This window comes from Hevea brasiliensis, chromosome 16, assembly GCF_030052815.1.
Source record: "Hevea brasiliensis isolate MT/VB/25A 57/8 chromosome 16, ASM3005281v1, whole genome shotgun sequence".
Taxonomy (NCBI): Eukaryota; Viridiplantae; Streptophyta; class Magnoliopsida; order Malpighiales; family Euphorbiaceae; genus Hevea; species Hevea brasiliensis.
The window spans coordinates 68,359,642-68,374,741 of NC_079508.1; the positions used below are offsets into that span (position 1 = coordinate 68,359,642).

Sequence of the window (15,100 nt, forward strand, 5' to 3'; positions counted from 1 at the left end):
ATACAAGTGTGATTTTGTGTCTGAAAAAGATGAATGCGTGGGGATTTCGCGGGGAAGTCGACTCAAAATCCTTGCTATAATTAGTTGTTATTATTAGGGTTTTGGAGTTTCCCATTAACGTTTTGTTTTGACTGGAAACTGGAAAATGATACCTCTTTTTCCTTTTGATACATTACATATAGTGGACGCACACGTTGATGGAGGCTCAATCTCGCTAGCTAGCACTTAGCTGGTATCTATCTACCCCTATTTCCCTCGTGCTTCTGTACTGCCAAATTAGCCGATCTTTCTCAGCGCTTCACTTTTTACATTTTATTTTATTTTTTCTTTTTTGTTATTTGTAATATATTGGTATATATTTGAGTTTAAATTTTACCCAATTAAAGAGATAAATCAATTAATGAAATATGCCATATATGAAAATTTATCATCTGACCATATAGCAAACTAATCTAATATTCTTATTATTACTTGCCATTTTAGAGTCTACTCTTAATTTCTAACGAAAGTTGACAAATATCTGTGTAAGCAACCCATTTTGAAATTTGTAAAGGGTTTTACATTCAAACTTCTGCCATTCCAGTGATCAACTTTCAAAATATATAAAGAAAAACTCTTGGGTGTGAAAAGGGGGAATTATCATCATTTTATAATTCATTTAAATTTTGATTAAAAAAAAATCAATTGTCCTTGTTTGGAATTTAATAAAAGCCAATACCAGTTGAAAATTTTATAAGTTAGAAAAAAATTTAATTTAATTAGGATGACTCTGTACTTGCAATTTAATGAATTCATGATGTGGTGGTGATCATTCAAATCTCTGCTTTCCCGTCCCTTGACCTATAAGCAATTTCAAGGACTTGGAGAGATTTGGGTCAATTCATAGCTCTCCCCACCTCCCCTTTTTGTAGCTACTATACTCTTGAACCTGAATATAACCATTGCAAATAAGAGACCTCACTTCATTTTTCATGATGAAATAATTGACGTGACAAGTGAGACATGTCTTAGTAGGTCATGCTCAAACTTTCGTACCATCCCTTGTTTAGCTGTGGACATGAAAATAAAAATGGAATAAAGTAGTGATGTTTCACAAATTAAAGACATGCATTTTTCATCATCAGATCATTCTGATATCATTGGGGAATGGATTTATGGATGTCCTTATGTTGATTGTCCATTGGGCATGGGCATATGATTTTATAAATATAGTGATTGAAATTCAATGAAATCCTTTTTCTTTTTTTTTTTAATAAAGAGATCGAAGGAGTGGAGCCTGAACTTAGGTCTGATAAGTAATTAATATATCTTTAGCTATTAAATTAAGAAAGTATTTGACTTAACTTATAAAAATTAGCTTATAAACACCTAATACTTATTAGTTAATTTGAGCCTATAAACATTTAAAATTTTAAACAGTTACATATTTGATTAAATTGATTATAAGTAACTGATAAATAATTAATGTGTTTAGTTAAAAATAGTTATAAGTACATTTATTATTAAAATGACTAAAAAAAGATATTAAATTAGATTTAAGATTAAATTTTAAAAATGAAATAAGGATAGTATAGTAAAATACTTGATCAAAAAAGTTTATAAGCAACAAAATAAGAAGTTGAATTCTTAACCTATTTTTTTATTTTGATTATAAGCTCAACTCACAAGTTTAAAATTTATTATAAATAAATAAATTAATTAACCTATTTTTAAAACTTATAAACTAATTTAATTAACTTATAAGTTAAAATAAACACTCTTTAAAATAGATTAGGTAAATGAAACTTTCTTTCTTTCTAATTAATTTTCGTTTTCCTTTGTATTATCTCATATGGGATATATTTATTGTTAGACATTAACTTTTCATAAGAGATAGTGGCATATAATCTCACATGTTCTTGTGTGGCAAAGAAGAATAATATGTTTATTATATCGTAGATTCTTTTGGGTTCCATGCTAATGTTTTCATTTTTCTAAAATAAAAAGTGCAAGAATGCCAAGAGCAATAGCAAGCAAAAGCAAAGATATGCTTCTCTAGTAGAGTCTTGTTAATGTTTTTATTCTAGTAAATTTATTGTGGACTATAAAAGTGTATAAATTATAAAAAAATAAAATAAATATATAAAATATTAATATTTACGTGATTTATCTTTTATATTTACTATTTAACAACTTTATATATCATAAAATGTGTCTTCAATTACATGGACTAGAGCCTCTTATCATTGAATAAAAATTTTTTACTATTTAATTTCAAAGGACAAAGCAACTCCTCAATAATTGACAAAATACCTCTTTATATATAATGAACAATAACCTCAATTATTGAGTTAAAATCTAAATAATTTTTCTATTGTTCTCTTATTTATAATATTAATTTTCTTAATTAACTAAAAATTCTAATCAATTTAAAAATAATATTAAAATAAAAATTTTACTTTATATAACACTCTAATTAGAAAAAAGGTCTCTATCCAAATCCCCCTCAAAAATCTAATAAAACCTGAAACCTCTTGTTTTGTTAGGTTAAGGGATATAAAACCCTTGGACTATATTAGGCCGACAAAGACAGGTGGAAGGCCATGAACCAGCCATTAAGGAAAAAATCCCTTTCTCTGAGTCACATGTTTCATCTGTTTAATCTGGAGTTGAGCCCATTATATTCACTGAGAATCCTGAAACCGACTGCCCGATTGGCCTTTTGGGACATTTCATGCCATACGTGATCTTTCACTTTCATGTTTCGATTTGAGGTTTTTCTGAACTTTTCTATGTATCTAACACTTTTTTCCCAACACCATCATTTCACTGTGTTTCGTTGCCAGGACTGCTTGCTTGTGAGAAGTTTATTTAGATTCAAGGTTGAATCCTTCTCTGGATTAATTTAATTTTAAAATATAGTTATTTATATTCTATGAATAAACAATTCAATTTAGTTTTTTTAATAAAATCTGCAGACATTTTCTTTTAGAAAAAAATCCGACAGTTTATAAATTTTTTAATAAATAAAAATTTAACATTCATAGCCAAAATTTAGATAAATAAATAAATAAATCTTTGAGATATCTGAGAAGATCAAGAAACCAAAGAATCCACTAATACCATATGTAGTAGCACGCAGGAGGTAGTCAGGTAGATACTCGAGTGATGGGCACAGAGATGCAGCTGGAGACATATCCGAGAAGACTGCTGGGGGCCAAAAGGCTTATCTTTGTTCTCCTTCCATTGTTTCAAGAACCCAATCAAGAAGCTTGCTCCTTCCTTATTATTGGCTTCTGTGCATGTGTGATCAACCATCAAACAATTGCTCCTGCTGTTATAGAAAGAAAGAAGCTGCGCTTGTCCTGCACAAGAAAATGTCGAATGTTTCCCCAAATTAAAAATCCCATTACATTATAAGACTTCATGGTCATTCCTCGTTGCTCTCTCCCTCTCCCCGAAAGTGACCCACTTTGGTTCAAGAACAAATTAAAATTATGACGAAATAAACTCTTATTATCTAAAAATGAATTTTTTTCATAAATATTAAATTAAATTGAATCCAGAACATTGTAATTTAAATAGAAAATTAATTTTAGCCTGGATTATGGAACATTCCTAATATATATGGTTATGATACATTAGAAATTTCCAAAGGAAAAGAATTCATTAGAATTTAATTTCATAAATTCCCGCATTCAAATAGGTATCTAATTTGACCAATAAGACTGCTGGTGCTTGTAGAGAACAAAATGATAAATAATTCTTAGTTTATGCATTCAAACATCATCTCAGACTTGGTTAATGTCATGATAAGAATAGAACACTCGCTATAATTTACTATAAAGTTTAATTTACAAGTTAACATAATTAAACCAATTGATTTACATAAATTTGAACTTAAAATTTTAGATGAAAATTTAAAAAAAAAAAAAAGAAAAGAAAAGAGAGAGTACTTGATGAGAACCCAAGAGCCAGTTTGTTGCTAGTTTTAGTCTGAGGTAGGCGCAGCAGCTGAGCTGTCCAGGAGGGAAGCTCTGCAAAGAGGACAAGCGGCCCAAGAGTGAAGCCACGTATCAACACATTCGCCATTGAAATAATGGAGGCACTGAGGCAATACCTTAAGTTTATCACCATTTTCATATGCAGCAAGACATAGACTGCACTCAGTTTCCACTACAGCACCACCAGTCTGCAATCGTGGATGAATCATAGAATATGGTTGGTAATGCTTGGATGCTGGTGGGTTGGAGGCCTTGAGGCTGAGGAGGAGATGTGCTTGTGGATAGTGTATTGGAGGGCAAGTGGCGGTGTAGGAACCGGTGGTAGATCCATTCGGTGAAGAAGAAGAAGAGGGCGAGGAGGAAGCCTGCAGCGATGACGATAATTATATAAAGGTTAAGGCTGCTATTGATTGTAAAATTCTTTTCATTTAAGCCGCGGGATTCCCATTGGAAATTTTGTGGTTTTGTTGACATTTAGGTATGAAAGGAGCTGAGTTTATAGTGGTTGAGATGAGAGAGGGTTCTTTTTTCTTATTACTATTTGCGTCCAAGAAAGACACAAAGCAAGCTTATTATGAACCAGTATATTCTCTACAGATGCTTCAAAAATTTCTACATTGTAACGCTGAATGAGGAAAAAATTATGCAGAGCTTGCGTTTTTATATGCACGTCAAGCGAAGCAAGCAAATTACTGTTTAAGGTGCAAAGATTGTGCAAAGCTAAAACTGTAAAACTGTAGCGTTGTGACTGAATGCATGAACCAGAATTCACAATAGCTGCACTCTCAAAATTAGACATCAGCTATGCTGCAATTCACCGAACTGCAGTTAATAAGCTACTCATCGCACACAATGGAATTATAAGCAAAACAGTCCCAGAGGGATTTTTTCCAAGCCTCTTGTGATTGCCCTCCACACCTTATAGAGACTGGGGTAATCAGAATCATCTCTTTGACAGCACATTCGAATTAAAGATGTTGACATCTATGACAATTAATTGAGTTGTGCATCATGCTGCCCTGTCCAAGCACACACACACATTCATGTAGGTTGCAATCCAAAACAGAACTTTTCTACCCACAAGTAAGACCTCCTTTTTTTCTATCTTTATACATAATATTGCCCAGCAAATATTACCTTTAGCACAGAATTACATCTTGATGTTTTGTTTCCCTTGTCAAAGGGATTGCCTGACTGAAGCAACATAAGAACACAAGAAATAAGTCCAAACTTCATTTTTTTTTTCCTTATCCGTGTCAGAGCAACTGGGACTTGGACAAAAGAATGAACAAAGGGAAAAAATTTTGTAACAAAAAAAAAAAAAGGGAGAGATATGAGTTGGGGCAATGAAATGTTTATTGGAGAAAAAGTTTCCTGGATACATGAGTGGGTTTCACAACTGCAATAAAGCCCTCATGGGTTGATACTCTGATAATCTTTCCTTGTTAGAGATCTTCTACTTGATAGGCTGAGAGATGTGTACTGAATGTCTGCATCAATGAACGAAAAAGTTTCCATCAACCAACATTTCTACATATCTAGAATAGCAATTAGCAAAGATATTTTATTCACAACAACAGCACCTTGCAGAAAAGCGCCTTGATGATGACACTGTCTACCAAGCAAGCAAGACAAATTTGCAATAACACCACAAGATTTTTTTTCAACAGACTAGCAATACAAACAGAGAGTATAAACCTCAAACATGCATTATTCAACAAGAAAAATAGATAATGGGTTAGAGATTTCCAAAATAGCCGATTCACAATGAAAAGCACTCTTCTAAATTAGAAAAAAAAAAGGTTGGGGTTGGGGTTGTGGGGGGGGGGGGGGGGGGGGGGTGTGTGGGGGTGGGGGGTGGTGGGGTTGGTGGGGAAGAAGGGAAAGTCAAGATGCTACAAAGTTTGGCCTCTATGTCCTCAGCACAAGTTGATGGTTCACTGTTTCTTGCATCTTGGCTGTACAAATAAGCATTGTGAACTTATTTCTCTTCAAGCTTTCTTATTAACAGCCTTAATGGCTGTTTTAAAATCATTATTTGTAGATTTCTTTGGAAACCTCCAATACCGTCCATCCCCAGGTGAGGCAACAACAACTTCAATTGAACTTTCCCTAGTTCTAGAAATTTTCATTGTGATTCATAATCAACAATTAGACAAATTCCTTGAAAACTTTAGGCCAAGGTTCACTACAATATATATCCATAATTAAATATAGAAGCCACATAAAATAAGATAGGTGTAGCCTAGGTAATAGAAGAACTTACAAATTAATTACAAGCTGCGAATCAAACCAGCATGGAGAATCTGAGAGAAATAGGGCCAATACGTATCCTCTTCATAGCATTTGCAATCTTTGACGAATCTCGATTGAACAGTGGCATTACGAGACAGACTCTTCAAGCATTGGCGGTAACCGTATGATTAGCACTGGAATCGTGATTCGAGTAGAGAGTCTCTCTTCCTCCGCCACTATTCGCTTCACTAAGAAATTTACATTGCTGCTTGTAGTCAACCCAAATGGTTAAAATCGTTGACAGGAAAGGGAACGTAGACGTGAAGAAAATTTTGTAAAGGGAACGAAGACATAAACATCAAACCACAGGTTTGGTTGCAGAAAGAGAGGAGTGAAGAGTGAAAGCCATCACTCGGATTCTGTTCTCTGAAAACTATGCAAGTTTTAGGATAATATTATTTATATACCTTTGAAAAATGTAATTTCAAAAATTTATTTTCTCAATTTAATTTTATTATAATTAAATACATTACGTTTAATTTTTAATTAATTTATTTAAAAAATATATATTTTCCAACACAGTTATAATAATAATATTAAATAAACTCTTTATATATAAATAATAAAATTCATAAATATTTATAATAAAAAAATTTGAATAAAAAAATCCACTTATCAACTAAATCATATTAATTGGAGAGGATATTGGATAATTTTTTTAAATTATTTTTTCTTTAATTTTTCTACTTGAAAAGCTCTAAAACTTATTTGTGAACTTTTATCTACTATTAAAGTTGAATAGAAACTCATAAAGAAATCTTTAGGATGAAGTCCGTGCAGCTGCTGCTTTAATTTTCATTTATTTATTTATTATTATTGTTATTATTTTTTAAATAAAACAATAATGTCTTAGTAAAAATACCTTTATAACATGTTATCCAATGTTTTAAGAGAGTCTCCAAATTCTTATATCCTATGTTATATTCTGATTATATATTTTTATTAAATTTTTTTATTTAACATTCTTAAATCATATATGGAGTCTACGAGTGAATATTCCAGTCCAACTTCTTTGTCAAAATTTTCCTATTATTAATTTAAAATTAATAAAATATATAATTATAAAAAATAATTAATATTAATAATTATTATTTAAAAATATAATTTTTTTAATTACAATATTTGTATAACTATTGAAATTTTGACCCTTTAACATTTAATCCTACGCTCGCCATTCTAAATGAAATTCCAATCTTTATTAAAAAAACAAAAAAAAAAGGAGGTGCGATTAGGTGATTAAATAAAGAGATTCTGAGTTAAAATTATGGACTCAAATTGACTCCATATGGGTCTGCTCTTAAGTAAATTGTGCAGATCAAAGCCCAATCAAAGTTTGATACCAATGCCAGAAAATTCCTAGTTTCCTTGTCACTAATCTACTCATTCTTGGCGATGCAATTTAGACTTGTCAACAAAAAATTTCCCTGTCATGGCCCATAACCAGTCCAAATTGATTGCTCAGCTGGCATCCTGCATCCTTTTTTTTTTTTAAACAATTTTGGTACTTACAATTTATTTTATACAATCCAAAAAAAAAAAAAAGACCAAGAGAAATGAGAGCATGAAACTCCACACTTGATGATGATTTTCTTTCCATTCTCTCCATCTGAAAATCTATATATCTTCCTCTATATATATCACTTTCCCTTGCTACTTCTATTACTCTTTATATTTTCGCAAAAGCCTATCAATCAATAATAACAATTAAGCAATAACTTTTGTGTTTATATTTTGCTACTTAAGTTTTTTTTTTTTTTTTTTAAATTCAAAAATAATAATAATGAAAATATTGAATTTTGTAGAACACTTTGTCACTGTATGGCCGAATTGACTGAAACTGGATGCATTCCTTTATCAGGTAGATTCAGTTAACTTCATTCTTTAGGCAGTCGTCTTTCTTTCCATTAATCCCCAAGTCGGTGATGTTATTAAAATTCCACTGATTAAGCTGTTAACAATTTGCAATTGAAATTTCAAAAACCGGCTGAAATGAATATTATAGATAATCAATAACACAGACACTTGTCCTTATTTTCTGTGGTCAAGCCGATATATTTCATTAAATTGTAGACTATTATAAGTTGACTAGACTAAGTAATTACAATGTGCTGGAATATTCAGGTACTGTTTCAACACTAATTCTTGCTTCAAAAGTGGGGGAAGAAATTTCCATTCACGTCCTTTTCTCAATCATCCTCATCATGATATCAAGAATTTATGGTTGTTTTTACTATTAATTGTATTTAAGTGTTCACATTCTATTGGCTTCCTATCTTATTTACGTTTAAATATCAACTTAATAATGCTGATCAACTACTTAACAATGAAAATTTATTCTCCTAGATTTTTCTTCTGCACGTTTTCATGATGGCCTACTTCTGTTTTGGTTGTTTTTAAAATATAAAAAAAAAATAAATAAATTTCGCATATATATGAGAAAAATATATATATAATTATACTTTAAAAAGCAATTAATAATTTTTCATACATATTATGAACATAATCTAATAACAGAACTAATTAAAATAAAAAAAAGGTAAAATTACAATTTACTGTTATGTGATTTAGCGCTAGAGTCTTGAGGTTAAGTTTAGGATAAAAAAGTATTTTAAGTTTTAGCTATGTTAATGAAGAGAAAAAATTATCTACGTGCAATAAAAAGAGTTAAGGTAAATAATAATTTAATCCCTAAAGTTTAATAAAATCTATATATATTAGTTATTGTATTTTTAAAACTCATCTATTTTGTCATGAATATTTAAATAAACCTACATATTAGTCACTCCATCCAATTTTTCTCTAATTTATCACTAATTATATAAAAAATACCAAAATAATATTATAAATATATAATTTTATAATAAAATTGTCCCCATTTTATAATATGTATTTTTAATTATAATATCATTATTTTATTTTATCAATATTTTAAGTATATTATATATTTGAACTATAAGGATTAATATATATATATATATATATATATATATATAGGTTTCATTAAATCTTATGAGATAAATTGTAATTTACTTTAATGACCTTAGGCAATTTTTCCTTTTTCTAATAGAGAGCAATCTTAAGGTATCTTTTTGCCAAAAAGTTAACTTTATAATCTTACTTGAAAAATGTACAAAATCACAAGGTATTTTTTTTATAATTTTCGTGCGAAAACACTTTTATTATTACCAAATAAGAATACGTGACTTTGCGATGGTAAGTTTGCGGTGTTGTGGTTCTTGCAGTAGAAAAAGTGAAAAATTATAAAAGATTACATCATACACGATCTTAGTAAGAAACACTAAAAATATCATAAAAGAGAAAATTACATAAATTCAGATGATAATACTTTAATTTGAGGGAACCGTGTAGTAACAATTAATATACTCGATTAATAGAATTATTTTTTATTCAATGAATATGATCAATTACTGATTAAACAAAAACTATTAACTAGTAGTTTTCTAGCAATTAAGTGTGTTTGACTAGTACAAAAAAAATTCTCTCTACTTTTAAATATTTTTAAAATATAAAAAAATTATACCCATATACGTCTGAAAGCATTCAATCATTTTTTCTTTTAAAAAAAAAAGCGTTTCGTAATTAATGGGTTTAATTTAATATGATAAATTTAAATAATATATAATTGAGTTAGAGGTGTATTCATAATAATAATATATATGATGATTTCGAATTTAAATTTTTGTATTTGTTCATCTAAATAAAATTATTTATAAATTTTTATGCATATTTTTCAGACAGAATGTTATTCCATATTAGTTTGCGATAAGGTATTTAAGTTATACATAAGGTTTGCAAAAATTTTCTCCTCTTGAACTAGTTTTGGCTTCCGATCCACTAAACAGTATTATCTACTTTGGCCCATTAGAGCTTAGTGCTTTGTCATTTGAACTCCTTGTTTGATCCAGATTAAAAGGCTTGTCACTTATATGGACCTTTACTTTTCTCTCTCTTTTCGATGTGGGACCGGTTCAATCCTGTACCCCATTTGGACAAAGTCACTAGCGAGCCCCTTGCTTAAGCCGAGATCCTTCCCCTTTCCATACGAGATGTTACAGGCCCACCAGCTTTTGTCCCCGAACCACACCGTACTGCGAAAGGTCGACTCTGATACCATATATAACGCCTCTTCCGGCCTACTGGATAGTGTTGTCCGCTTTGACTCACTGGACCTCATGGTTTTGTCTCTTAGACCCCTTATTTGAGACCCAAAAGCGCGTTACAGGTTAGAAGGCTTGTCACTTATATGGACCTTCACTTTCCCCTCCCTTTCTTATGTGAGCCTCGGTTCATTCCTGTCCTCCATTTAGACAAGGTCACTATTGAGCCCCTTGCTCAAGCCAAGGTTCTTCCCCTCTCCGCACGGGATGTTATAATTTTGCTTATATGTTGGACCACCCGTAAATATTTTTGCTAACAAAAATAATGTGTTTGAGCTATATATAAGGTTTGAGCAAACCTACTCCTTTAAATTAGCTTAAAGCTATCTAGAGTAGTTAAACAAAACTAGAGAAAACCTATACGAAATTGATGCTTGAGTTCCTTAAAATTGTGCAACGCGTTTACAAGTCACATAGAGCGTAAATGCATTGAACCCACTGTTAATGTTTTGGAATGATCGAAGCTGGTAGCTAATTAGCTCTAGTTTTAATTATTTAATTTCTACTTGTTTTCTCCCTCACGTTGTTGAATTTCTGATAGGGATAGAGTTGACGGACAAGACGATGGAGAAGACAACAAGGATTAGTCACACATGCACCGAGAGAGATTCGCCATTGGCATGCCTCAGCTATAGCTAGCTGGCCACCGTCCAATTGATGTATATATGGTGCTGGGACCATAGTGAAGGAGAGAATATATTAGTATTATATTTATTTAATTATATATAAATGAAAAGCTAATTAATATGGGTTATTTCTTTTTTATGTAATTATATATTAAAAAGGATAAGGTTATTTTCTTTTAAAATTTTCCATCATGGAGCCGACCCAGCACCAAGACAAAAAAATTTTTGGTGTGGGAGGTTAATTAAAACCCTAGCCCCATTATCAACAGCATTTCTAATTTATTAATCTCTTGGGATTTGATAACATTTTAAATACTTTTAGACCTAAACCAACCCATGTTGTTAGCATTTTAAATTTAATTAGTTCATGTTTTGGATTTATCTTTTCTTACTTACAATTACCTGCCCTCCTAAACAGCTACCATAAGGCTACCAATTAGGATTTTTATATAAATTTTGACATTATTATGCAGAAAATTATTATTTACTTTCTATGGATGTGTATCATCACTTGTATTGATATAAGTCTTATTGTTTATAATTTATTATAAAAAAATTCAAATTTTTATAAATGTTGGATATATTATTTTTTAATACACTCAAATATTTTAAAATTTATTCTGTTACCTATCTTAATCATAGTTAGTCATCCACCATGGTAAAAAATAGAATCTATTGAAAGATGTGAAAGGGGGTAAAGTTTTAGATAGGAGTTTGCCATTTATTAAGTTGGTGAAAGTTTTTAATTTTATATATAATATAAAAGAGTTATTAAAGAAGGAGATTAGGTTCATTGTATAAATATAAATTAATATTACACATGTATATAGATTTTTTTTTATTAGTACTTAAAGGATTTATAAATCAAATTTCTTTTAGAACTCCCAAATACCAATGGCATGGAGAATTGTGATTTTGACTTAATGGCATATGTTATTACAATTTAGGTTAAATATTCATTTTTTATATGTAAAATCCCTTATATTAATTATTACAACTATTTTTTTAAATAAAACAAAGTTCATTAAATAATTTTTTTATGTAATAAATTTAACTTTTGATTATAAAACAAATGGTAAAATATATATAGACACAACTATTGTAACGATCGGGCTCCAACTACTAGAGGAATTGTCCGCTTTGGCCATAAGCCTCACGGTTTTGTTCCATAGGTAGAATGGAGAACTTCCCAGGAAGTCACCCATCCTAAGATTTCTCTCAAGCGAGCACGCTTAACCCTGGAGTTCTTCCAACTCTTCAGGCCATTCCACTAAAAGGAACCTCTTGATACGGTGTCCGCAAGTGCACGGGTCACAGTAGTATAGTTTTAAAAATTGATATCGATTCCACAGGGAATTGTGCTTAAATTGGAAATAAAAGTATAAGCAAATTAGAATGACAAAAATTAAAAGATATTAAAAATAAAATCTAAAAATTAAAATTAAGACAAAAATTAAAGATGTAAAATGAAATTTGGAATTAAAATTGGTATTTGAGGAATTAAAACTAGATCAATCAATTAACTAAAATTAATTAAACTAGATTACCCAAAAAAATTAATTTGAAATATCTATTTATGAAATTGAGAGAAATTAAATCTAAATTCAATAAAAATAAAAATAAAGTGATTATAGAAATTGGATTTAAATTGGATTTAAATTTAAATTGCTATTTATGAGGTTTGGAGGATTTATATCTAATTTCAATGAAAAATAAATTGATTCTAGAGATTGGATTTTCAATATTGTTTGCATGTGGTTTTTCCCTAATTTAGCCAAACACATGAGAATTGCAATTTTGAGGGAAATCAATTCTTAAATTTTTGAAACCTTTTTCAAGCATCTCAAAATTGGTTTTCATTAAATCAAACCCTGTTTTCACGGTATTTCAAATCTAACAAAAACCCAATTAATGCTCTAATTGATTTTTGGAAAGTTCCCCTTAATCTTCTTAGCTTATTTCTAACACCAAGAAAATAAAGTTTATTGCAAGATTATCCATCCCCAATATTCACTTTTCAGTCCATCTATTAAGGATTAAAACTTAACTTAATGAGGGCCCATTCATCAAGCAAGGAAATAAGCACACAAGCAATAAATCAAAATATAACAATCTTCATTTAAATGGCTAAATCAGTTCAAAACCACAAAACAAATCAATATTTACAAACCCATCTCTAGAATCTCAATCAACTACTCACAAATCATTGTTTAAAGACAAACCCAAATGAAGAAATGAAGAAATAATGGAAATGTAAGCTAAAAGGGTAGAAAAACCAGAAATTTGCAGCAGGATCTCTGCAGAAAAGTGCGTAAACTTGATCCTTCTTTCTTTGGAAGAAGATCTGAAGATGCTCCTCCCTTTCCCTCTTTCTATCTTTCTAAAAATGCCTCCCTTGCTCTCTTTCTATCTTTCTAAAAATGCCTCCCTTGCTCTCTATGCTCTCTATATCCCAAGAAAGTGATAAAATGGGTCTTTATATAGGCTAAGGGATTGTTCTAGAATGGGTAAAAGGGGGAAGGATCTAGAAAAAGTGAGGTAAAAAGGCTGGAGTAACGGAAATGCCACGTCAAAAAATTTTCCAGTAAAAACGACATAAGCCGAGTCAGTTGTGTCGCGGGTTGTGTCGCTCTCGGCCATTTTTTTTTCTCAACTTCAAAATTTTTTTGCAATTCGATTTTAATCTCCTCCAAATGGCTACTCTGATCAAAATACATCAAATTTCTCCAGATTTAACCTACAAAACAAATAAATTCTAAAAATTAAACTAAGAAATGTGAAAATTGTAAAATTGACTAAATATATACTAATATCTAAAATAATAGCTATGAATAAGGGTAAATTATGTGCAAAAATTACTCCTAAATGATGATATAAAATGCATGCATCAAATTCCCCCATACTCAAACTCTTGCTTGTCCTCAAGCAAAATTTCATTAAAACTCATTTGGAAGGGAATAGAATCAGTCTTTGAAAACACAAAATTCACTAATCCAAACCACCAACTTACCTCTAGCCACCAACATTCCAAATTCCCACCAAAGAAAAGCACAAAGAATGAAGCAAGCACTCTCAACTATTACAGAATAGCTAAGAATTAACCAATCAACCCAAGCAACAAATACCAACCAACTACAAGAGTCAATTGTGCCAAAACAAACCTAAATGAAATAGATAGCCAATGTGTCTCAAATAGATGGTGAGTAATGTATGGAAGATTATATTGCCAAACCCATATGCAAGCATAAAAGATCTAACTCTACTAATGTAACAAGCATTTTTCAAAGAATCATTAGGTCTTTTTAAGGGTTGTAATGGGGTCTAATAGGGTAAAATTGTGGTTAACAAAGAAAGGGAATAAGGTAAACAAAATATGAGAATAATATTAATCATGAAACTCAAAGTGCATCCAATATTTTTTTTTTTTTTTTTTATATCAAGAGGAAAGAAATTCACAATGAATCTCAAGTGCTATCACAATGATTATACAAAGGGACTATTTTTTTATGCTTATTTTATTTTATTTTATTTTGATTTTGTATGTGTCCCTATTTCATGTCACACCCAAAATTACCTTTGGGATATTTTGGTGACCTTTTCAACTTTTGACAATTACTCTAGCACTTTTCAAGATGTTTCAATCCTCCGAGATTTTTTTTTTTTTTTATTATTATTATTTTATTATTATTATTATTATTTTTATATCATTATCATTTTTTTATGCACTTAATTGCTAAAATACTATTCTCATAGATAGGTGGTAGTGTTTAGGTTTAATGGCTAGGTAAATGATTTGGGTTCCAAAGAAATTAGGAGATTAAGGTTCAAGGGGGTTTGCAAGGGTTAAAATGAAATTGAGGTAGGTTAAGGCTAAATGTGAGGTTTAAAATATGAAGGAATGCCTAAATCATATTCTTATCAAATGCAAGTTAAAAATTTCGCTTTGAAAGATCTAAGATGCTTGTTCTAGGAATGGTGAGACGACAATGACCATTTTCTTCCTTAAAGGCTTATCCAG

The 15,100-nt window shown here is 30.4% G+C and overlaps 1 protein-coding gene and 1 long non-coding RNA gene across 2 annotated transcripts; both read right to left on the minus strand.

Annotated features, from left to right (window-relative positions):
- Nucleotides 1–2,982: 2,982 nt before the first annotated feature.
- On the minus strand, nucleotides 2,983–4,501 carry LOC131174803 (uncharacterized). Its single transcript, XM_058138776.1, has 2 exons — nucleotides 3,936–4,501; nucleotides 2,983–3,344 (listed from the first exon to the last, which is right to left on the minus strand). The coding sequence occupies exons 1-2, from the start codon at nucleotides 4,120–4,122 to the stop codon at nucleotides 3,076–3,078; spliced, it is 456 nt and encodes a 151-aa protein (XP_057994759.1). The 5' UTR covers nucleotides 4,123–4,501; the 3' UTR covers nucleotides 2,983–3,075.
- Nucleotides 4,502–13,575: 9,074 nt separating this feature from the next.
- LOC131174781 (uncharacterized) lies at nucleotides 13,576–14,115 on the minus strand. Its single transcript, XR_009145002.1, has 2 exons — nucleotides 13,942–14,115; nucleotides 13,576–13,819 (listed from the first exon to the last, which is right to left on the minus strand). It is a non-coding gene; the product is annotated as an uncharacterized LOC131174781 (long non-coding RNA).
- Nucleotides 14,116–15,100: the final 985 nt, after the last annotated feature.

Coding starts and splice junctions, on each gene's coding strand:
- LOC131174803 (XM_058138776.1), bottom strand. CDS start 4,122: ATGAAAATGGTGATAAACTTAAGGTATTGCCTCAGTGCCTCCATTATT. Junction 3,345..3,935: donor GGCTCTTGGGTTCTCATCAA/GTACTCTCTCTT, acceptor TTTCTTGTGCAG/GACAAGCGCAGCTTCTTTCT.